A 22,847-nucleotide genomic window follows, 5' to 3' on the forward strand; every position below is an offset into this window, starting at 1 on the left:
TCCTCACTCCTAATAAAGCTCCTCTCTGGATTTTTATGGGAAGTCCCCTTTCTCTTTAAGGTCCCTGTTGTGTCTGCACCATCTCTCTCTAAAGTTCTACCTCTCTCCCCAGCCCTGAGCCCCTTTCAATCTACTACAGTGCATTTTCTGAAGGGAGCCATTCCATTCATAACTTGCTTTCCAGGACTTATGGCTGCCGCTTTTAACCTCTTTATTGATATTTTGAACCAGCCTGCTTCCTTTGCCTAGAAGTCTGGCTGGAGGGCCTTTTTAGCTGCCACTGAAAGACTCTGCCTGGGTTTTGTGATGCCAACCACAAGCCCTGGGGTCTCTCAAGACCAGCTAGACTAAGGCACTCTACCTGGCACTCACCTGGATGCTCTGCAGGGCACTGACCAGACCAGGCCTCTGGGTCCCTTTCCTGGCATCAATCACCAGCAGGAGCCCCTTGGCTTTATCTTCCAGCCTGAGGGTAGAAAACCGAAATCAGGTCCTGCTGGGCAAGGACAGCCTGGTGGAAGAGACGTGGCTCAGAGGTTGTGTGTTCCATTCCCAGAGTTCTAAGCAAAAAATAAATAAAATGAACCAACCCCCCCCCCCAACACACCCCTGTTTCTTTGTGTAGGCAGGACTCCAGATTGTTCAGAATTTACCAGCCCCCATGTGTGGCTTCTGACCTATAGAGGCTGCACTAGTAACCCAACTTCCCTGGCCAATGACTGGGCTAGATGGGGTCATGTGACCTACCTTTTCCCAATGAGATGAGACAAGTTAACTAAATGGCTTCAGAACAGGCTATTTTCTCCTTTAAGGGGCTCTTTGAAGGTGCACGGGGGTGGGGGGGTGGGGGGGGTGAGTATTGGGAGGTGGGGACAAGCAGCCAGCAGAGTGAGACAGAGCCCTAAGGAAACCCCCTACTTTGTATATAATTATTATAACTCATGCAGCCTTGCAGGGAAGTGAGGAATTCTGGGTCTCAGGCAGACAACCAGAGGCTGTTCTGAATTTGAACTTAGCTGCCTGCACCTGCCTCGCCCCCTGCTGGTGTCACCAGAGTGGGCATGGTGGAGAGTGGCTGCTTCTCAAATCCCAGGCTGGTCCAGTTATAGGCCTAGGTCAAACAGCAGTCCTTCCCTGACCCTACCTAATCCAGGGCCCTCAGACTTTGAGCAGCAGGTGGGAGGGGTGGAGTAGGGGAGTAGGAGGTACAGAGGGAGTCCGGTGGGATTTGGAAGACACCCCCAACTGCCTTCAAACCTTATACCACCAGTTCACAGGCACAGCCTGTGTGGCCCCCATGGGTACCTGGTCACCTGGACACATTGTTTTATGTCCCCCTCACCAACAAGGCTGTTTGAGAATCAATGGCTCACTAGTGTAACACACCCAGTTCCTGCCCAGTGCAAGGGTGGCATACATGCTTGCTGTGACCATCCTCAGGCAGGTGTGTGTGTGTGTGTGTGTGTGTGTGTGTGTGTGTGAAACCAAGACACAGAGCAGCCAAACAGGATACAGCAAGAGGAGTTGGCATCACGTAGTCTGCTCATGCCAGTTTCTTGTGACCCTACCCAGCCTCCCTGGTAGTTGGGGGTGGGGAGCAGGGTGCGCCACAAAGGAGGAAAGTCAATGCTACAAACCACAGAGCAAAGTGGATGAGGGAGACGTTCCAGGGTTCTGTCTGCCCCAGGGCCAATTCTACAGAGATGGCGGCCATTTTCCACCCTGGCTTCCCAGGGGAAATCAACCTCTCAGCTTTTCTGTGCCATAACAGAGCTTCTCAGAGACACACCCAGCCACATCACTGTGAGTAGGAACCTTACTAAAAATGCAGATTCTCAGGCCTGCTGACCCCTCAGCGCTGGGGACAGGCTGAGTGTTCTGTTCAGCAGCTCATCTATGACTCCAGTACACTGTCAGATCAGAACTGTGGGCTCCTGCTGTGTGTCTGTGGAAGGTTCCCTGTCTCACACCAGTCCGGGGAAGGCCCAGCTGCCATCCCTGCACCTAGCCTATGGCTGGCTCTTTGATCGTACGGTGGATGGAGGGATGTGGGACCTCTCTATTACACCCGGCGGAAGGGTGAGGTGGAGATGGTCAAGGTATGAGAGTGTCTCCTTACCTAGGGACACTGCATAAGTAGGAGAGCAACTCCGCGACCTCTGAGGTAGTACACCATGGTGCCTCCCAGGCATCCTCCGCGGTTGACACCAGAAGCAGCGGTCGCCCCACCTTGTCCCTACCACCTGAAGAAGAGAAGACACATGAGCAATGACGATTCTGAGGAGCCCTCCATGGGAGCCTCCTCTGTGACTCTTCAGGCCCTTGTCTACATTGTTTCTGCCTGGAAGGTCCTTTCTTCTCTTCCTTCTGTGACCTCCAAACTCCTATTCAGCCTCCAAAGGCCCAGCCTCAAAGCCCCTTCCTGAGAAAAGTCTCCCCGACCTCTTCTTCAGCACAGAGGACTGCTCACTCAGAGCTCCGAGGGGTGCCTCTGTATAATGCACACACCCCAGGAAGCAAAGCTGAGGCAGCGAGCTCTGGCTCACAGAGCTCACTAGTTGATATCCTCATTTGCTGTGTGTTCCTGGGTTGGTCTGGGCATCTCTGAGCTTTGGTTTCATCTATCTGATGAGACAGATTCAGTTCTGGAGAGATGAGGTTTCTTTGGGGATTAAGTGAGCCAGTTCCTGTGAGTGTCCGACACTCAGCCAGGATCAGTGGGTGCAGCTGTGGTGACTGGGCACCATCTTTGTCCCTGGCTTACACAGCTTGTAGCTCTGTACTCTTGACAGGCCGTTTCCTGTTCTAGGGATGGTGGGTATAGGTCTCACTGTCCTCTCAGAACTCAGCATAGCTGGCAGGGCCTCCCTTCATCCTGTTCTGCTTGTCTAGTGTGCCTCATCCTCCTATCTCCAGCTCCTGAGATCCTTTCTGTCCCCCAGTCCAGCCAAGGCACCATTTCTGTGTTCCTTGTCTTCCTGGCCCAGGATCCTGTGGTAAACTGCCCCTACAACTCCACTGCCTCCTGGGATTGGTTCCGGACAGCATCGGAGCACAGAGGCCTGAGGTGTCAGCCAGGGCATTGAGGTCAGAGCAACACAACTCTAACCCTGTAAACTCAAGAGCCTGCAGAGCGCAGATGGACCCAGTAGCCCTGCCTGCCTGCTCTCCCTAGCTCCCACAAGGTACTAGTGGAGTCAGTCCCTGCACAAGTTTGAATAACAAAGGGTCAGACGCTGGGTGTCCTAGGACACAGCAATCATGGTGCCTGGTGGGCTCTGCCTACCCAGCAAATGCTGCCAGGACAGGAGTAGGGCAATAGGCAGTGTCCGACATGGGAAGCATCACTGTACACCCGATTAGCTTCTCACTGACCAAGGAGACCTCTGTGCCCAAAACACTGCCCTGGCCTGGTAGGTGGTATCAGAAATACTGTCTCTAGCCCTAGAAAACCCTTTCTGCTATGGCCATGCTGGGTGACCAATGTCACAGAAATAGGAACGGTGGGTGGGAGTGCAGGAGGCTCTTACAGCCACTGAAAAATTCAATAAAGCATCAACAAATGACAGGTACACCAGCAGATGGCCACTCTGGGATCTATGGGTAGATGGTGGCCTGGGAGATATGGACGTCGAGGAGTAGCGAGGGATAGTTAGTTCCCAAAGGCATGGTAGCCCTTGCTGCTTCTGACCCTAACAAGTACTGTTTTCTGTTTCAGAAACACTGCTCCCAACATTTCCATGGCTAACTCCCATCACTACTGAACTTCTTCCAGAAGCCTTCCTGGCCTCTTCCATGGGAAGCCTGGACCAGGAGTACTATCTGTGTCTCCTCAGTTCCTGGAGATTTATGTTATGTTGGATTGCAATGACCTGTTGAATTTTCTCTAACACCAGAATAAAGGCTTTGTGAGTACAGGGAATCACATCAGACTTGTTTCCTAACAGCACTGAGTCCAGGGTTCAGGAAACAGTGATAGAATAGCTACCTGCAGCATGGAAGCTGGAGGGACTCAGAGCCTCATAGATGCCTCCTTCCCTGAAGACTTACCCTTAGCTGTACTAGCTTATTGGCTCAGCCTGCATCCCATTCCAGGATCAGCCTGCAGTTAATGACTGACAGACTCAGGCTCAGCCTGAAGTTAATGTCTGACACACCCAGGATCAGCCTGCAGTTAATGTCTAACAGACCCAGACGTTCAATACAGACCCTCATGCCTTAGCCAGCTAGGTGGTATAATCCATCCCTCGGAGCCTCCCCAGAGCCTGGCCACAGTCTTCTCCATCCCTTCCTCTGCCTGCCTTGCTTCGCTCTGTCCCTTTCTCGTGGGAGCCTTTCCAAGAATGTTTGTCTCAGGCTTGGCCTTGGCTGCCTCCCTGAAGCCTTGACAGATGGATGGACAGATGGTTGGGTGGATGGACAACTGAACAGACCAGTGAATAGATACCTAGAAACCGCTTTCCTCTAAGCCTAGCCTTTGGCTGGGAATTTAGCAGCCTCCTGGGCCTCCCCCCTCTCCCCCCCCCCCCCACCGCCAGTGTCTGGAAATGCTCTGCACCCCTGACTCCCCTCTGCACCCTGGGACCTGGCAGGCAGGCTATCCCGGACTGGAGAAGCTTGACTCCCAGGGTCTCAATCCTGGGCTTAGTCCTAGAACACTCCTCCAGGCGAAGTCCTCCCTCTGGAGGACCTGCAGAATCTCTCCGGAAACCAGGCGGCTCCCCAGACAGTGGGCCTGAGCCAGATGTTGTGGGGAGAGTTGTTCCATCTGGGGAAGAAGAATGACAAAGCAGGAGATGTTATCCAGGAGACAGACTTTTCGAGGGACAGCGTTTCCTCTCCCACCCAAGTGACAACACAGCTTATAGTGTGATCTGCTCTCTGCCAGTGATGCTAAGTTCTTTCCTTCAGGTGCATCTTTGAACCATCAGAGCATCTCTGAGATATAAGTCCCCAGCAGAGAAAGAGGCCTAAATTCAGAGGCTAAACGTCTGGCCAATGTCACACAGCATGCCCCAAAGCTGGAATGTGAACCCAAACAACCCCAGTAGTGTTGCTCAGCTGGACAGTAGTGAGATGTCTTTAGCCCCCTGAGAGTGGGACAGCAGTGTGGCCCTGATCCTCACAGCCCGAGTCTTCTGCACCAAGATATAAGTCTGGCCCTTGTCCTGCTAAATGTGGGCTCTTACCTTTGCCTGGAGCCTTGGCTTCACAAGGCTGCAGAGAGTAGAGGGGGCACAGGGCCTTCCGAGGCCTGGCATGCTGGAGTAGGGCCTTCTTGGGGGTCACATGGGCTACCCTCTGTTCTTTCAAGAAGGAGCACTGGAGCCCAGGAGCGGGGGACCCATGGAAGGAGGCGTTCTTATTGAGGCAGTCCTCAGGCTTGGAAGCTCTCCCACGTCCTAGTGTGATCTCCTCTGTCTTTGTCTCAGCCGCTGGGGATCCAGGGCCAGCTGAAGACAGGAGGGGAGAGAATGCTTGTCTTGGCCCAGGCCTGAGCCGAACCATGGCTTCTGGCATTCCCACAGGCTTTTGCATCTCAGAGGCTGCTGGTTCTTCCTCAGTGTCTTCCACCAGGCCAGAGGTACAGTCCGGCAGCTTCTCCGGGACACTAGTATGGGGCTTCTGTGGCTGTCGCACTGCAGTGTGGCCAGACACTTTATGCCTGGCCTTTCTCCTTGAGCCCCCAGTACAGGGCTTCTCCCCTGAGCCTGCTGGCATTTCACATGCCCATCTTCCCAAGGGAGGTGCCCCAGCACATCCCGAGAGAGGCAGGGCCTTTCCAAGCAGAGGTGCCCCCTTAGTTCTGGGTCTTGTCTCCTGTGATTTTTGAATATCTACACTAAATGTCACTACCTCGCTGTCTAGGGATGCCCCTCTATACTCTTGGGGAAAGCCCAGAAGAGCCACATAGTCCCCCTCCAAGCTCTGGCTGGCCTCACTGTCTGTCCTGAAGGCCAGCTGACCTGGCCTTGCTGGCTCCACCTTGATGAGCCCTGGATACTTGTCCCCAGACAACTTCCCTTTACCCTTCTCCCAGATCTGGGCCACAGATCCCTTGCCGCCCAAGTCGCCAGCCTGGTATGGCTCCTGGGGTCTGCTCAGATGGAGGCCTTCTAGTGGACAGGAGTCCCCGTCTAAGGAAGGGACCTTCACTATTGGGGGTCTGTCATCTACAAACTCTGGACTGGTAATCTTGGTCCAAGGCACAGGTGTGATCCCATTTTCTGAAGCCACGAGACAGTTGTGTAAGGGACGTCCCTCAAAGTCATTGTTGATGGCCTCCAACCATTCTGGGGTGAAAATGAGAGAGTAGGAGGACTCAGGAATTGGCTTCTTGTCCACCTCACGGAGGTCTGAGGAGAGACACTTGAGTGTCATGTGGACAGACTGCTCCTCCCAGGACTCTACTTGAAGGTAGAAATCACCCTGACGTAGCAGGAGTGGATTGAGTGGTGCCAGGTGTACCACAACCTCATCCCGCAGACACAACGGCCAGCCCTCATGCAGGAAGAGGCAGTGGGTATAGAGGGCCTGCAGAGAGAGAGTGGGGGAAGCATAAGAGAAACTGGCTCCAGGGGACCTTGGCTTTGGTCAATTTTCTTCCCTCTCCCACATGGGACCTCAAATAGCCAGGGACCAGGCAAAGGCAAGAGAGATGCCCAGAACCAGGCACCAAAGAGGCCTTTGCTCTCAGAGTGTGTGAGGTCACTTGCTCCTATCCTTGGTGTTGACCTTGAAGATGCTTGCTAGCCTCCTGGGCCAGAGGGAAGGCCGTGCTCCAAGAACCAATCAGCAGGTGCCTTCCATGGCAACCCTGCTTGCTTCATGACCCTCTCTTCCCATCTACCCTAAACTTTTCCCAACCCAGCTAGACCCTCCCTCCCCTCAAAGCCAGGAAGACATGGATCTGAGGTCTAAATGGGTTGTTTATATCTGTAACAGAGCTGCTCTGAGATTTGATCTCTCTATCTGCAAATCAGAGTTGAATAAAACACACTGGTATTTCTGGGCTGGCGTGAGATAGATCGAGTACGGATGCAGAAGGGAACATGAATTCACTCCCTTCTGAAAATACCTGCTTGTGTGCATGTGTGTGTAAGTGTGTGCATGATCAAAGCAACATCCATGGGGAGGTCACAGAATAACTCTGAGGCCTGGGTTCTCTCCTTTCATCTTTGTGTGGGTTCCAGGCATTGACTTTGAGTCACCAGGCTTGGGTGGTAAGAGCCTTTGACTACTGAGTCATCTTGCCAGCCCTGGTGTCTGGTTTTCAGGCTGAGCATTTAAAATGACACAGAGACAGTACTGAATGAGAAGTTGGGAAACTTGACCTACCTCTGCCTTGCCAGACCAGCACCTTAAGATGGCCATTGCTAGATTAGCCATTGTAATCTCTCTCTCTCTCTTTCTCTCTCTCTGTCTGTCTCTCTCTCTCTCTGTCTTGCCCACAGGGGTGGTGGTGTGGCGCTTCAAAGAGGCAACATGAATTCCCCATAGTCTCAGTAATTACGTCTTGGTTTGAAGCAGAGAGCCTGACTGCAAAGGACCTACTGTGCGTCCGTCTTTGCTCCTGCCTATTCTGAAGTGACATGGATTTGTCCATGACAGCCAAATCAAAATTAAAAATAAAGACATAGAAAGGATGTGAATTTGCTACATAGAAAGTGGGGGGGGGGGACAGGGAAAGCATGGTTTTGACTTATTTTTCCTTTTAAGACAGGGTCTCTCGTGTAGCTCAGGCTGGCTTAGATCTTCCACTGTAGCTGAAGATGACCTTGAACTTCTGATGCTCCCGCTTCTGCCTGCAGAGTGCTGGCATCATGGGCATGCATCACCATGCCCTCTAATGTGGATGAATGCAGCCCCGGGGCTTTGAGTGTGTCAGGCAAACTCTCTACCAATGGCGCTATGTCTCCAGGCCTGCATTTGTGGTTTGGTCAGCTGAACAAGGTGTGGCTGGTCAAGAGGAGGTAAAAGGGGGTGGAGTGGGAAGAGGATCTTCATGCAACAGGGTCAGGGAACCATGGAGAGGCCATTGGCAAAGGCTTCTGGGAGACACTGCATTCTACTATTCCCATTCGGGTGCAGTTGCCATGGGGTGGGGGTGTTCCTACTAGATGCTGTGACTCCTAGGATTGGCAGCGTGGCTCTTGTTGGGGGTGGCAGTGGGAAGGGGAACTAACAATTGCTCAAGGGGCATTGGCAAACTTCTGAGGGACGAGGGCAGGGGGAATCAGAAGTTTGACTCCTTGGTGATCACCTTACTATTGTCTTAAAACGAGAGAGAGGGGGACAGAAGGAGAGAGAAAGAGATGGAGAGAGACAGACAAAGAGACAGAGAAACAGATAAAGAGACAGAGCGACAGAGACAAAGAGACAGAGACAAGAGAGACAGACAGACACAGACGGACAGACAAGGGCAGAGACAGACACATGACTCAGGGGGTTTGGTCAATCTTAATACCCAGTTCCTCTGGTCAACTGTGATTGGTCCAGCCATGGACACATGACCACAGCCTGGCCAATAAAGATCCTTCCTGGGACTCTTCTCTTTACAGCTGCTGTAGCTGCTGGCCAGCAGAGAGAAGCAGAGGCAGGAATCAGCAGAATGTATCTTCCAGTGGGTTGACTGGGGTCGGCTCAAGCCTGAGTGGGGACTAAGTTGTTTTCCACTACTGCCTAAAACATTTGGTTTCTCACTTTGCCCCAAGAGTCACCACCCTGAAATCTCAAGAGCTTTTCAGGGCTAAAAGTGACAGTGTCTTTGGGCAAGCTCTGGAACATTCTCTGTTGCCTCTGTGGAAGCCACCTCACCAGAGCCAGAGCCAGGTGGTACCACGCATGGTTCCAGCACCCAGGCAGGCCCCTCGAGACCAGGCAAGGTCAGTAGACACCTGGATTTACCCCCTGTTGGTAGAATGTAAGTGCCATTGGCTGTAAGGCGTCAGAGGATCAAGTCGACTAGCTTTCTCTCTCTCCTGACAGGTGGCCTTTCCCTTCCGATAAGCAGTGGCTCTTGGGAACTCTCCCCACAGCCACCATATTTCTTGTGGGGGAGACACACCTTGCCCATCTCTTTCTCTCCTCAATTCCAGCCCTCAGGCCTCCTTAGGGAGCGCATTACCACAGCCCAGGCCCTCCCCGACTTACACAGGCGGCTTCCCGCACTTGCTCACACAGACGCTTGGCAGGGATGAGAAAATCCAAGAGGAAGCTCAGCCCATCTCCCCGGAAGTCGGAGTCCAGGAGCCGGAACACTTGACCCAGGACAGTGGGAGCGGTGGCTTCAAAAGGCGGGTAGAGTCCTGCCAGGGCATGCTGGATGGCCATGTCAAGGGCGGAAGGGTCCTGCTGGGGACAGCAGGGAGGAAGAACAGTTACAGTAATAGTGTGGGCAGGAGCAGTGACCGCTCCTGTGAACTTCAGACCCTGCTGACTCCCATGGTCAGGGCTAGCCCCTCACTTCACCCCAGCCTACCTCAGGAACTTTCCAATCCCATACCTCCTTGCCTCTGCGCATCCATGGCCCCACAGCCAGACCCCATAGTGGCACGCCCTTTGCAGCTTCCTTCATGACAGCTGCCCCATCGGCCTTCAGCCAATGGCCTCTCCTTCTCCAGCTCACCCACCTATGACTCTTCCCCTGTCAAGTTTTATGACCAATTTCATGCAATCACTTTCTCTGCCTCGCCAGCCTTTAGTCTTCTGTACTTCAGCCATCTTCCTCCAGGACCCTAAAACAGGACTGACTCTAATACACCCGGCCTCCAGCAGCTTAGGTCTAACTGCTGTGCATGACACCAGCCTCCCCGAGCCCTGCCACCTCTGTCTGTTCCTCCACCATGACAAGAGGAGTCTCCAGCTCACCTCCAGCCTCTGCCAAACACCTGCCTGCCTCTTTCTCACCTCACCTGGCAACGCCCTCTTCATTTAACTTCAAGACTCAGGCCAGCCTTTGCCTGTTCTGGAAGGTACTCAGACTTTACCTTCTTCCTCCCGGTGTTGTCAGAGGTCCCCCTTCTCTGGTACCTCATCAGAAAAGTTCCCACATTAACTTCTGGTCCCCAAAAGGGCAAGGGGATCAGGCAGGACAGTACCCAAAGATACCCGAATGCAAATCTCCACAGCCTGTGAGTACAGGCAGAGGGACTGGAGAGGCAGAGGGACTCCGAGAGACTCTGAGGCAGGTGAAAAAGCACAGCTCACTCTCAACCAGATTCCAATGCCAAAGAGAGAGGCCACGGTCCTTCCCATCTGGGGTCCACACAGCAGGCCACCCGCCCCCATCATTTCGGCAGAATAAGTGAATAAGAAAATGAACACCTACAGATGCACTCTGAAGGAGGGTGGGTCACCATGCTGACATGCTGCTGAGCTGTGTGGTGGGAATGGGGAAGTCACTCCCCAGAGGGGGGTGTGTGTGTGCGGGGGTGTGGGGGATCCTTAGTCCGGTAGAACAGGAAGGGGTTTGCCCGGCCTACAGGCCTCACTCCTGCCCCAGCCCCACCCACCTGCCAATCCCTGCTTCTCTACTGCTATGGTCTGAGTGAGAACAGTCCCACAGGCTCACATGTTTGAACACTTGGTCACCAGTTAGTAGAACTGTTTGGGAAGAGTTAGAAGGCGTGGCCTTGTTGGAGGGGTGTGGCCTATTGGAGGGGTGTGTCACTGGGGGTGGGGCTTGAGGTTTCAACAGCTCAAGCCATTCCCACTTGGCATTCTCTGTCTTGCCCTTGTAGGTAAAACACCTCTCAGCTACTGCCTACCACAGCACCAAGCCTGTCTCGTGCCTTGCTGCCTGCCATGATGGTTATAGACGCTAATCCTCTGGAACTGTGAGTGCCCAGAAAAACTCTTTCTTCTATAAGTTGCCTTTGTCATGGTGTCTTTACAGCAATAGAAAAGTGACCAAGACACCCACCAACCTGGGGACAGAAAGAGAAAGAGATCCCAAGTGTCATCCAAGGACATAAAGCCAGTAAGTCCATGGGCCTGCATCCCTTCATGCTGTGTGCCCCACTTCACCCTGTCTATGCTGGGACACTAGCACACCTGGCTTCTACCTCCTTTTGTGACCTTGATTAGGGACCTGCCCCCTCTAGACCTCATCTCCAGCCCATCTGTCTGGGGCATCTCATTTTGCAAGCAAAGGGTCAGAGCCAACCTTGCTCAGGGTCTTAGTGAGAATGAGAAAGACAGTGCGCATCCAACCCAGATCCATGGCAGTGCAGACAACTGGCTTCCTTTCCCTGCCTCTGGCTGCCTGCTCCGTCTGGGGTCCACTCCTTTCAGGATGGTCTGCCCAGGATTCTAGTGGCCTAAAGAAACCACAGAGGAAAAACAAGGTCTGCCCACTGAGTTGACCTTGGCTTACACAGGCTACCTACATCTGCCACGTGCTTTAGCTACCTCTAGAGGTGGCTGGAGGGTGGGAAACTGTGACAGGCAGACAGGCTACACTCTTGGCAGCTCACTATCTATCAGTCAGGGCCTCCTGGGTCTCAGAACTGTCCAAGAATTCAGGAAGGACATGGTGAACAGACCCCAGAGGCTGGAGGGAGGAATGCTGGCCTCTTGCCACGACAAATGAACTGGGCAGGCCAGCCTGGGACCACAGGAGTCTAAGTGTTGCTGCCAGACTCTAAATGATCGCTATGAAACTTGATCAATGCATTTCCATTCCTTCCCAGTGAGGGCAGCCCAGCCCAGGAGTCTGTTATTCATTGCAGGAGCCAGGCATGAATGGATGCCGAAAAGGATGAAGACAGGACCCTCTTTGCAACCTGGGCCAGAGAAAGAGCCCAGCACCCCAGCCAGAGATTGATTTATGAGATGGAGCCCTAGTTTTCTTTTTGAAGTGCTGAGCTGGAACCCAGGGTCTGTGCACGAGAGGCACCAATAAGCTAGCGCAGCAGCTCCTTCCACCGCCCCCTCCCTCCATCTTTCCCCACTGAGCCACACCTCCAGTCCTCAGTCTTTTCTGATAGGTTCTTACTAGAAGCTAAGGTTAACCTTGAACTCACTCTGTAGCCCAGGCTGACCCCTACTCCCTACCTCTGCCTCCTGAGTGCTGGGACCTCAGGTGTGCACCACTGCTCTGGGCTGTACACATTTGTCTTAGCAGCTTTGCAGTGAGCCTGCTCTATTGTCGTCCTCAATGTTCATTTTATCAAGCAAAATCTGTAAATGCGAGGGGTGCAGTCAGATATACTTTTACCCACGTATCCATCCTTGCAAACCTTATCTAGCTCAGTGTACAAGAGTTCCGTCACCCCCACACAGAGGCTCACTCCTAGCCAACTTCTCCCCACCTCTAAAACCAAGTTTCTATTATAATGTTTTTAAAGAAATTTTTCCATACAGTATAATCCACAGAATGTGAGTGGGTTCAGACAGAACCCAAGTGGGCATTAAGCAACGTTAGCCTGAGGGTAGTGACGGGCAGGAGCCTCACGAGGCAGCCTTTTAATTTTCTTCTGAGCTTACTACATTTTCCAAACATTCTGGAACCAGTGAGTGTAGTTTTTAATAACCATGGGGAAAACATAGAAGTGTGATCCTGTACTTTTAAGGCTGGCTCCTTTTTTTAAATGGCCTCGCCAGATGTTCTTAACTGGGCCTTCTGAGATGTGGGTTGGACGGCCTTAAAGGTCCAGATCTTTCCACTTACTCCGAAGAGCCAAGATTCTAGTCTCATTTGGCGTGGCTGCTTCCTCCTCCTCCTCCTCTTCCTCTTCTTCCTCCTCCTCATGGGAAGGGCTAATGTGGGCAGGGTCCTAGAGCATCCCCTGCACTCTGTGGGAAAGCTAACATGTGACTGGGAAAGCACTTGCCTGATGTGCACAGACTTGGGCTCCATCTCCCACCACAAACAGAAAAGTAAACAAACAGCTAGAAAAGGTGAGACACTGACTCTGCCACACCTGGTGACTTTGGCCACAGGCAATAAATAAACACACGTATAAATAGGAGTCTCTGGAGTGCCCAGATCTCCTCAGAGAGTTTTCTTTCTGCAATTGACTATGGTTAAGGCAGAAGCTCACAACTGGTCAAGATGCAACGAGTGTCTGTGGCATGCTCAGCCACAAATGAACGTCTGTATCATACATACCATACTGGCACATCCGATTGACGGCTCAGACCATCATGGAAGATGAGGCAGAAAGGTTTTAAGACCTAGAGGTTGGAGACGCCCAGCTGGCTTTCAAATCCCAGCCTAAACAAGTTCCAAAGGAGTGTCCCCCAGAACTGCTGGGGACAGTATCTCCTGGCCATGACAGAAACAGGCACTCGTGAGTTCACGGCGCCTATGGTTTCCTACACAAGGGCTGCACAAGATCAAGCCAGTCCGCACTCCAGCATGAAGTGGGGAGAGACCCACACCTTCCTTCCCCTGCTGAGAAGGAGCAACTGACAGCTGAGACCTTCTGCAGAAGGTAGAGTCCATTTTCTTTGATGGAGAGTAGCCCTGAGTAGATTAACCAATCTCTAGTGGATGACCCCACGACCATGAATATATAGGCAGCACAAATTGAACTCCACCAGTTATAAAAACAAAGCAAAACAAACAAAACAACAACTACAACAACAAAAACATAGGATTTGGAAGGGAGAGGGGAGGGAGAAAGGGTCTGGTAAGAGTTGAGTATGATTAAAATACATTGTATACTTGCTTGAGATCCTCAGAGAATTTTTCTTTTTCTCTTTCTTTTTCTTTTTTTTAAGCACCGGGCATATCCATTCTAGGGCCCTTCTGGAATTGTCCATATAATTTTGTTCCGGAAGGTGTGGGGTAAGGATGTGGTTTCTAAATGGACAAATCTGTAGTTGCTGAGGAAGTTCCAAAGGTCTGACCTCAACCCATGTCCCTGCTCCTGCCTGGGGAGGGTCTAATGAGGGGGCTTGCTGGTGAGAAACGGAAGCAGATGAATGTGAGAAAGCACATCACGGACCCTTGCTGAGGTCCCCCAACCACCCACCTCAGAGGAGCAACAGGCTTGGGACACTGCAGCCTGCCCTGCCTGATCTACCGAGTACTCAGTAAACCTACCAGGGTTTTGAAGGTTGGCCAAAGCAGCAGATCTGTGAGCCAGCTGCTGCCCAGCAGGTGTCAGGCTTCCAGCTTCCTGGGACTCTCTTGAACTTGTCTAGGCTGAGGTCCCAAAGTCAGCTCCCCAACTGCCTGATCACGTCCAACTCAAATTGCTTGCGCTTTTTGTCTATGTGTGGGTGGATGGGGGTTGGCGTGAGAATCCAGCTCTTTATAAGCCAGTTTTCAAATCCGCTCTTTATAAACAAACTTTCAAAACTGGAAGTAACAGCCCAGATGCAGTGAGCCGGGACAGGAGTGGGTGTCAAAAGAGCGGTGTTCAAATCCAGCTAAGCCATGTGGCATCCAGGGAGTTGCTTCTGCTCCTATGAGCCCTCCCTATTCTCATGTTTGTCCTTGTCTCTACTCTTCTGTGCCTCTGGCCTGGGGCACAATTTCTCCCTCAAGCCACAAGATGACAAAGTTGTTCCCTAGGGCTGCCTCTCAGCTGCCCTGAGTAAGCCTTCTGGGTGAGGCCTGAGCTAGGTCCATTCCATGTATGGTTCTACATGATTGTCCTGATAATTCTGTGGGCTGGCTATCTTCTCCCCATTTTACAGGTTAATCAACAGAGGCTCACATCACCCTTCTGGTCAGTGGACAGGAACATCACGTGAGGCTTTCTGAAGACTTTCAGACACAGAGCTGTGGCCCTCAGTAACATCAGGTGGCTCCCTATTGCTTCAGCAGCTTGTCAGCCTAGGGAGGACTGAGGTTCCCCCATCCCATTGTCCCTGCTTCCTAAACAGCCCCAGCTCTAGGAGGGGCCCCCCATCTGCCTGCCCCATGTGCAGGGTTTTCTTGCTCACATACTTGGATTAGTTATTTACCTAGTCTTTATTCTTGATTACTCAATGTTTGACTTTTCTTCCTATTCATCTTCAGTGTAAATTTGCTTTATTTATTGTCATGTGTTTGTGCCATTTCAATCACTTCCATGACAATTCCCTCTAAGAGCCTCCTCGGTTAGCCTATGGCATCCCCTCCTGGATACCCGCTGGCTCTGCTCACGCTGTACCCATCTCTGTATAAGGGACATGCCTACCCACCATTCAGAGTCCTGCCAGAGGGGCATCTCTTCTTAGGTTTCCAAGACACCCGGGCTCACAGGCAAGGAATACAGACTCCTCTTGGACGCGCCCATTTACTCTAAATATGAGAAAGAGTTGCAGGTTGAAAGCTGGCCCAGGCAGCTTAGTGGGATCCTGCCTCAAAGTGAAAAAGAGAGCTGGGGGTGTGGCTCAGTGGTGGAGCCATTGCCTAGCATGCATGAAACCATGGGTTTTTTAAAAATCACAGTATTAAGTCTCCTCCAGAGGCCAGCAAATGGCTCAGCAAGTTAAGGCACTTGCTTCCAAGCCTGACGACCAGTTTGATTACACTACAGAAGGCGAGAATCCACTCTGAAAGCTGTCCTCTAACCTCCACGCGCAACGCATGCTGCAAAGGCATGCTAGAGTGACATGCTGCAGTGAGCGGATTGTGAGCGGATATACCACGGTGGTTTGGTTTGGGAGGATATTACAGGAAAGAGGAATTTCCCGGCAAAGAAAGCACATGCAAAGGTCCTGGGGCAGGAGGGTCCGTGAACCCTGAGGGTTTCTGAAGCCAGGTCTGAGTATTCAGGGCTCAAAGATGGGAGAAGAGGTAATTACATTTCTAGTCAAAGGGAAAACAGTGGTGTAGACCCCAGTGCTCACATAATAACCTGGATGTCGTCACACACATGGTCACACCCCCATCACGGAGCCGAACAGGCATGGGAGAATCCCTGGGATTTTTCCAGCCTAGCCAATAAAATGCAAGATCCAAGTTCAGGGAGAGACCCTGGCTCTAAGGAGTGAACGGCTTACGTGTGATGCAGGCACACATACACAGGCATGTGCTGTGCCATACATACCTCACGTGTATACATATACAAACATGGACATTCCCTCACACCACATCACAAGATACACACACATGCACATGCACACACATGGGCATGCACACACATGCACACACACATATGCAAATAAAGGCAGAGATGAAAACATGGCTGTCCTACCCCTCAGGAAAGACTCTCTCAGATGTTCTGAGGAGCACCCCAGGGCCTGACCTTTGACCTGAGAATCCGGGGTTTACTGAGGGTTTGTTTGTTTGTTTTTAAGAAAAATGAATAAACCGATTCCGTCAAAACCAGAGCTTTGACAGATAGATGAGCTGTGGCACTGAGGTGACTTTGCAGGGTGCGAATTCCAGCGGTTCTGCTTCATACTTCTGGAAGGGTGACATTGTAGGCTCCTCGGCTTCAGGCTCTCATCGGTGAGATGAGGGGCTACAAGTCTGCAGTTAGAGTTGGTGGGCGTGGTATGTCTCCCACTCATAGAGAGCCCAGCACAGGGTCTTGCTATAGAGAGATGCCAAATTCTCAGACAACCACTGCCTTAGGCCGTACCACTTAGGACGTACTTTTATGCCCCAAGAACGGTGTGTACCGTGCCTCTGGGCTCTGGGGTGTGAGTTTGGGAGCCTAGTTTTGTACTGTCTGTGTGCAGAGGTGTCTGTCCATATTTCAGCCCGAGCAAGCTGATACATGAGCCCCGTGTGCTTGTGTTCATTGTGGTTCGGGGATTGGTGTGTGCAGGCACGGAGTGAATGCACCTCTCTGTAGAGCTCTGGGTGTGGATCTGCACAGGAAGGGAAGCCCACCCAAGCCAGCACAGCAAATCAGAGTCAGGGGGTGAACACCCTGGCCCATCTCCCAGCTCTGTCCAAATCCCCGGAGATTTGCAAAATTGCTCCAGAGAATCCTCCCCAATCCTGAACCTGTCTGGAGCCCAGCTAAGACTCTGAGCAACAGACTTCACTTTGACTCCTTCTTCCCAGACACTGGCACAAAGGCACACACAACTCTCTTAGAGGTCCCGTTCCCAGGTGCAGTCCAGGGAACCCATGCACAGAAGTACCCCCTCCGCCTTCTCCCCAGATGCCTCTACACCTCATGCCCATGGGAAGGCCCCGTGCCAAATCACCGTGTCTAAAATAGCAAAGACACCCAAGATTTGGTGAGCAAGTCCCTCGAACCCACTCTCCTGCCCTCAGGGTCCGCCCTTTCCCAGCACTACTGTTCTGTGCTGGGTGGGGGGGGGGGGGACTTTGATTTCCTTCTCATTCCAGACCCCCTACAGGACACAGCACTGTCAGTCAGCATAAAGTTTAAAGCGGTAAAAAAAAAAAAAAAAAAAAAATCCCAAGTTTTCTGCAAGGCTCAAGGTCCAGAACTCTAGTTCAGATTTGCATACTGGTTTGGAGCGAGATGAAAGCGTGCATCTCTGCAGAGAGGCCCAGGCAGGACGCGAGGCCCAGGGGTGGATCTGAGCCCCACTCTTGCCCTAATTCTGCGGGAGCTGCGCACACAGTTAAGCAACGACCCACACTAGGAACCGAGTGTCTCTAGGTGCGCGCGCGCGCGCACACACACACACACACACACACACACACACACACACACACACACACACACACACGGGGGCAGAGGGGGGGCCGTGCCGGAGAAGACCCAGCAGAGTGAGGTGGTCCAGGCCCAGGAGGGCGTTACCATGGTGATGCTCCTCCGGTCCCCGCGTTGGCAGTCTCTGTCCCGCGAAGCTCTGGCTCTCCTAGCTCTGGAGAGAGTGCGAAGGGCGAGCGGAGTACTCCCAACCCGGTCTCATCCCGAGGGGCAGTCAGACCCGGACAGGGAAGAGGGAGAGGGGACCCAGACTGAGGAGGCGAAAGGGAGGGGGGAAGAGGCGGGCCACCCCGTGGGGGGGGGCGGGGCGGCGGCGGGACAGCGGCCCTTTGTGCGACGCCTTGCCCTGCGCCGCCCTGCTGCCGCCGCCGCTGCGGGTGACAGAAGCCGGACGTTCAGTCCACTCCGCACCCCCTGCCGAGGCCACCGGAACAGTCTAGGGGTGTCTGGCGCTGCCCAGCGCTCCCTCCAGCGTCCCCACCCAGGACTGCTGGCTTCTTGTTCCTATCTGCAAGTCATTTTGTCTCCTAAGCCTCAGTTTTTCACCTGTAAAATAGGGAGGTGGTGGAGGTGATGCTGGTGAGGATAGCACCCCTTCCTGGAATTGGGGTGTAGATGTCAGCATCAGTCCTGACGGCCCAGTGTCAGGCTTGGGATGGCAGCTAACACACACACAGAACCTTCAAGAACTTGAAGCCCCCATGACAGACACCCACATTGCTATGAGGCAGGGTGCCCCAGACACCCACCATGCCTGTGGACTCATTAACACGGAACCAATAGTGGAAGGAGAGGTGGGCTGTTTGGAAGCCCCCTCCTGAGGTGCTCTGTAGTAGCTTTCCCGTTGGATGACTCTGGAATCGAGCGGTTTATTATCAAATACTGCACTGAGCCAGAACGACACAGACTCCCTGTCCTGGGGGGGGGCGGTTAAAGGGGGTGGGGGTTGTCACCTACGGGGAATGGGAACAAGAATGAGAGGAACAGAAAAAATAACCATGAGTTAACTGCTGAAAAGGAATGGAGTTGACCAGAAACTCCCGAAAGGGGGCTGGAGAGATTTGGCCACTCTTCTCGAAGACCCAGGTTCAATTCCCAGCACCCATATGGCCATATGGTTGTGAAAATCACCTGCTAAGGGAATCTAATGCCCTCTTTAGCCTCAGAGGGCACCAGGAGCACACATGGTACACAGATACACACTCAGGAAAAAATTATTATTATTATTTTATTAAGAATGACGAGACCTGAATGAACAGAGAGGGGCTGCAGGAAATGGAATTCCAGGCAGTGGGAACAGGCCACAGGAGGCCTCCAGGGGGGTGGCTTAAAAAGATTGGAACAAGTAAGTGGAGACCAAAGGATGACATGGTGGTAAAGGCTTCCCTTCTAAGGCTTATCCACAGTCATGTCCCCCTCATCGCACCCTACCCCACCCATTGATTATCTAGTCTCTTCACAAGAACCTGTGCTAGGAGCCTTCCCAAATCCTTCTTTCCTGTGGGACTAGTGATCCCCAACTAGTAATCTTACTATGCTGTGGGGCTCCGAGCATTCCTTAGGGATGTTATTCAAACATCAGATAACCCCTCCCTAAGAAGCAGGGGGGAGGGGGGCTTTTGTTGTTGTTGTTTTGTTTTGTTTGAGAAGGGTCTTATGTGTCCCTGAGGTAAAATTCCATATGCAGCTGAGGATGGCCTTGACCTTCTGACCCTTCTGCCTCTGCCTCCCAAGTGCTGAGGTCACAGGCATGCGCTGCTACTTGTGTTTTATGTGGGTCTGGGCCTTTGTACACGCTCGGCAAACACTCTGCCAACAGCCCCATAGGAATGCATTTGTTTAAGGGGAAGAAACAACCTTCAGTTTACTGTGCAGAATTCAGCTGGGAGGTGGGGTTGTGAGTTCCGCAGACTGCAACGAGACAGAAGTAACAAAAGGGTCAGTTTTCCAGGATCACGGGAGACAGAAAGGATTCTGAATTAAATAAGCAGAGAAAATGGAATTGAAAAGGCCTTAGGAGCTTACAGAGTCTGTGAGAAAGCTTGGGTCTCTCCTCCGGGAAGGATGCTCCAGGAGTCTCCCTGTCGGGAATAATCTAGAAGCCCCTGAAAACCTGGAGGACGACTTCAAGCCGTGAGCACACTAAAATGGAACTTTCTGCACATCAGACACTCTCACAAGTAAACTGTGGGGCGGACCCAGCCGCTGGCAACACTTGAGAGATGAAGAGCCCCAGGCAGAGTCTGGGGGGTGGGGTGGGGGTAGAGAGCTGCATTCCTGGATTGAACAAGGCCTCCATTCTAGAAACCACTCCATTAACTACCTTGGTGTGTTGCCTGCATGAGTCCCAGACATTCTTCTTGCCTGGGTCACTGTCCTTAAGCCTTAGAAGGACAATCCAATCAGGCCCAGCTTACGTGTGCTCAGGAATCCAGTAGAACTGTCCATATGAGGAAGAGCTGGTCATCCAAGAGGAGACTAGATAGGAAGGAGGGGAGAGGACGTGAAATGGACTCTAAATGACATGGGCCAGTACAATCCACTGCTGGGCTTCTGAGCAGCCATCACACCCTATGCCTATGTAGTTCTTCCCAAAATGTGCTGTGTGGATGTGGCATGACAGTTTGACAGGCACCCAGGGGTGTGGTTGCTCATGTGTGCACTTCTATAAATACACATAAACACACACACATAGACACAGACACACACAGACATATACATAGGCACAGATACACATAGATACACACACATAGACACATAGCCACAGACATACACATAAACATATACACAGACACAGGCACACACAGATACACACATATACATAGACACAGACATGCACAGAGAGACACACACAGAAAGACAAACACACACACAGATATACAGAAACACACATACACAGACACACACAGACACATGCCCAGACATATACACAGACCCAGACACAAACATACACATATGCAGACACACACACACACAGAGACAGACACACACAGATACACAGACATAGATCGACACACAGACATACAGACACATACACATTCATACACAGATACACAGACACCCAGATCCACACATACACACAAAGAGAGGCACACAGATACACAGACATACACACATACACACATAGAGAGCCACACACAGAGACACAGACACACACACTCCAATCTGGTCTAAGCTCATAGAATCCCTTCTGAGCCTCAGATTCCTCTTGTGTTCAGAACCCCACTTCTCACAGGACTGCTGTGGGGCTTCATCAGGGAAGCAAATGTTCAGGGCTCTGGGCTGGACATGGTCCCTCAGGACTTCCCAGGGGGATTCCCAAGGGTTGGTTAAGCCAGTGAGGAACTGAACCGTGTCCAATTGCTAAGCTACACTGGAGAAATCAACCCCACCCCCGCCCTGTCTGACATCTGCTGGTGGGAGGATGGGAGACGACATGGGAAGAGTGTCTGATGGTGAGTCCTTGGGTGGTCCTGAGAAGATCATATGCCTCTCAGAGCCAGAGTTTCCTCAGCAGGCAGTGGAGGTCCCAGATGCTCCTGGAGGAGAACTGAGAGGATCCCCTGAGATAATCCATTGGGAAGGTGAAAACCAAGCCTGGGCTATGACAAGTCTTAAGCAACTGGCAGCTCTGCCTGTGACCTTGAGACTTGTGAGGCCAGGTGCTAGGACACCTCACCAAGGGGAACAGGTTCACCTTAGGAAAAGGGGGTTGCCAAATTTAGGGAGAATGTCATGGGATTCAGAGTTCATTAACTCCTTTGCTAAATACGTGTACCGATTGTAAGGATGCCAGACACTTGGCAGTCATGTATACCCTTACCCTTCCCTGTCTGTGACAGACATAAATAATCAATTACAGAACTTTCAATGAAACCTAGAGGCAGCCTCAGAATCCACCTCAATGTACAGTACAGGCAGATGCCACCAGTCAGCACAAGTGGTCACGGACTTGCCATTCATTTGTCATTTGTGGTTTGAAATGTTAGTGTGGGCTGGCATGGAAGAAGACACAGGTTCCCAGGGCTGAGGATTCAGCTCTGAGTCTTGCCTCAAAACCCCTGGTGTGTGGGAGAGTGATTCAGCACTTGCTCAGCATGTGTGAGGAAGCCCTATGTCCCATCCCGGCCTGGCAAAAGCAAACACAAGCCACACCTCTAAGGTCCTTGTGAGACTGAGTAGATACTGAACGAGTGACAAATACAATACATGGAAATCTCCTCAAGTCAAAACCAGAGTTATGGGAGCCTTCAAGACCAGCCTTGTGGGTAGTCCCCTGTGAGCAGGTGCCCTGGGACATTTTCTATGGCTGTAACACCATACCCTGAGGCAGAACAATTTATGAAGAAAAGAGGTGTGTTCAGTTCCTCAAAGGCTGGAATTGAGATTTCAAGATAATGGAAGTGTTGACAAATGACAGACAACAGAGAAAAAGCATGACAGGTAAAGTGGACCAGCCTGTGCCAAGAGACAAGGGACGTGAGCTTTTCCTGCAAGGCATGAAGAGTCAGAAGGGAATGAAAGGGAGCCTCCCCTGAGATCCCCCAAACTGCTGGGTGGTGGTAGTGTTGGGGAGCAGCTAGGACCAGAGATTACCAGCCTGGAGTGTGCATCCCACAGGCTCTGGGGCTGCTAAGTCATCCCTGCACTTCCTCGGGCTCTAGCCTTTGGGGCCCCATAACCTGCAACTTCTCTTTCCCTTCTACCCCAGCGCTGCCTTGTAATTGTAGGACACACTCCATGTCTGATTCACACAATGGACTCTAGGGCCTGTAGGCTGTGTCCCTCTTCGTCTGGAGAGGTAGCTGCCAACTGAGGGAGGAAGGGGAGAGAGGAGTACAGCCTACTTAGGTCTTCCTGCCTCCCTCACCCCGCACACATGCCCAGGTCCCCCCACATCCACAACCCCACCCTCTCCCAGGAGGGAACCTTTTCATAATGTCTACTGTTTTTTGAAGGACCAAGACCTCTGGGAAACCTGCCCTAGTGGCCTAAGTCCATCCTTCTCGGTTCTGATGCTCAGAGCTTCTGGCTCCCTCAGGAGTTCACCTACTGCTGAAGGAGGCAACATCACAGAGCTGGGCTGTGGGCATAAACAGGGTTGGAGTCTAGAGGAGGGAACCCAACCAAACCTCCTAGGGGTCACTTGACAGTCAGAGAGGGTTTCTCAGAGAAAGGGTTTGGAAGGAGAAATAGAAGCTCGCTGTGGGGAGAAAGGAGAAGACATTCGAAGCCAAGGAGACAATGTCTGTGGCTGGTCAT

At 52.1% G+C, this 22,847-nt stretch overlaps 1 protein-coding gene across 7 annotated transcripts in view; it reads right to left on the bottom strand.

Moving 5' to 3' along the window:
* Kiaa1755 (KIAA1755 ortholog) overlaps positions 1 to 17,821 on the bottom strand; it is a 33,139-nt gene extending 15,318 nt beyond the window's left edge. Inside the window, exons 1-10 of one of the 7 annotated variants that reach the window (XM_029474457.1) lie at positions 17,673 to 17,821; positions 15,142 to 15,241; positions 14,054 to 14,222; positions 12,058 to 12,183; positions 11,168 to 11,321; positions 9,154 to 9,351; positions 5,190 to 6,534; positions 4,586 to 4,768; positions 2,120 to 2,243; positions 373 to 466 (exon numbers count right to left, since the gene is read on the bottom strand). In XM_029474457.1, the coding sequence (XP_029330317.1) occupies positions 373 to 466; positions 2,120 to 2,243; positions 4,586 to 4,768; positions 5,190 to 6,534; positions 9,154 to 9,351; positions 11,168 to 11,224 (2,001 nt within the window). In that variant the 5' untranslated portion in view covers positions 11,225 to 11,321; positions 12,058 to 12,183; positions 14,054 to 14,222; positions 15,142 to 15,241; positions 17,673 to 17,821. Of the gene's footprint in view, positions 1 to 372; positions 467 to 2,119; positions 2,244 to 4,585; positions 4,769 to 5,189; positions 6,535 to 9,153; positions 9,355 to 11,167; positions 11,322 to 12,057; positions 12,184 to 14,053; positions 14,223 to 15,141; positions 15,242 to 17,672 lie in introns of all 7 variants that reach the window. The other 6 variants (XM_029474458.1, XM_029474459.1, XM_021156917.2 and 3 more) reach the window with 6 other exon arrangements.
* Between the last annotated feature and the right edge of the window lie 5,026 nt (positions 17,822 to 22,847).

The sequence above is a fragment of the Mus caroli genome, chromosome 2, assembly GCF_900094665.2.
Source record: "Mus caroli chromosome 2, CAROLI_EIJ_v1.1, whole genome shotgun sequence".
NCBI lineage: Eukaryota > Metazoa > Chordata > Mammalia > Rodentia > Muridae > Mus > Mus caroli.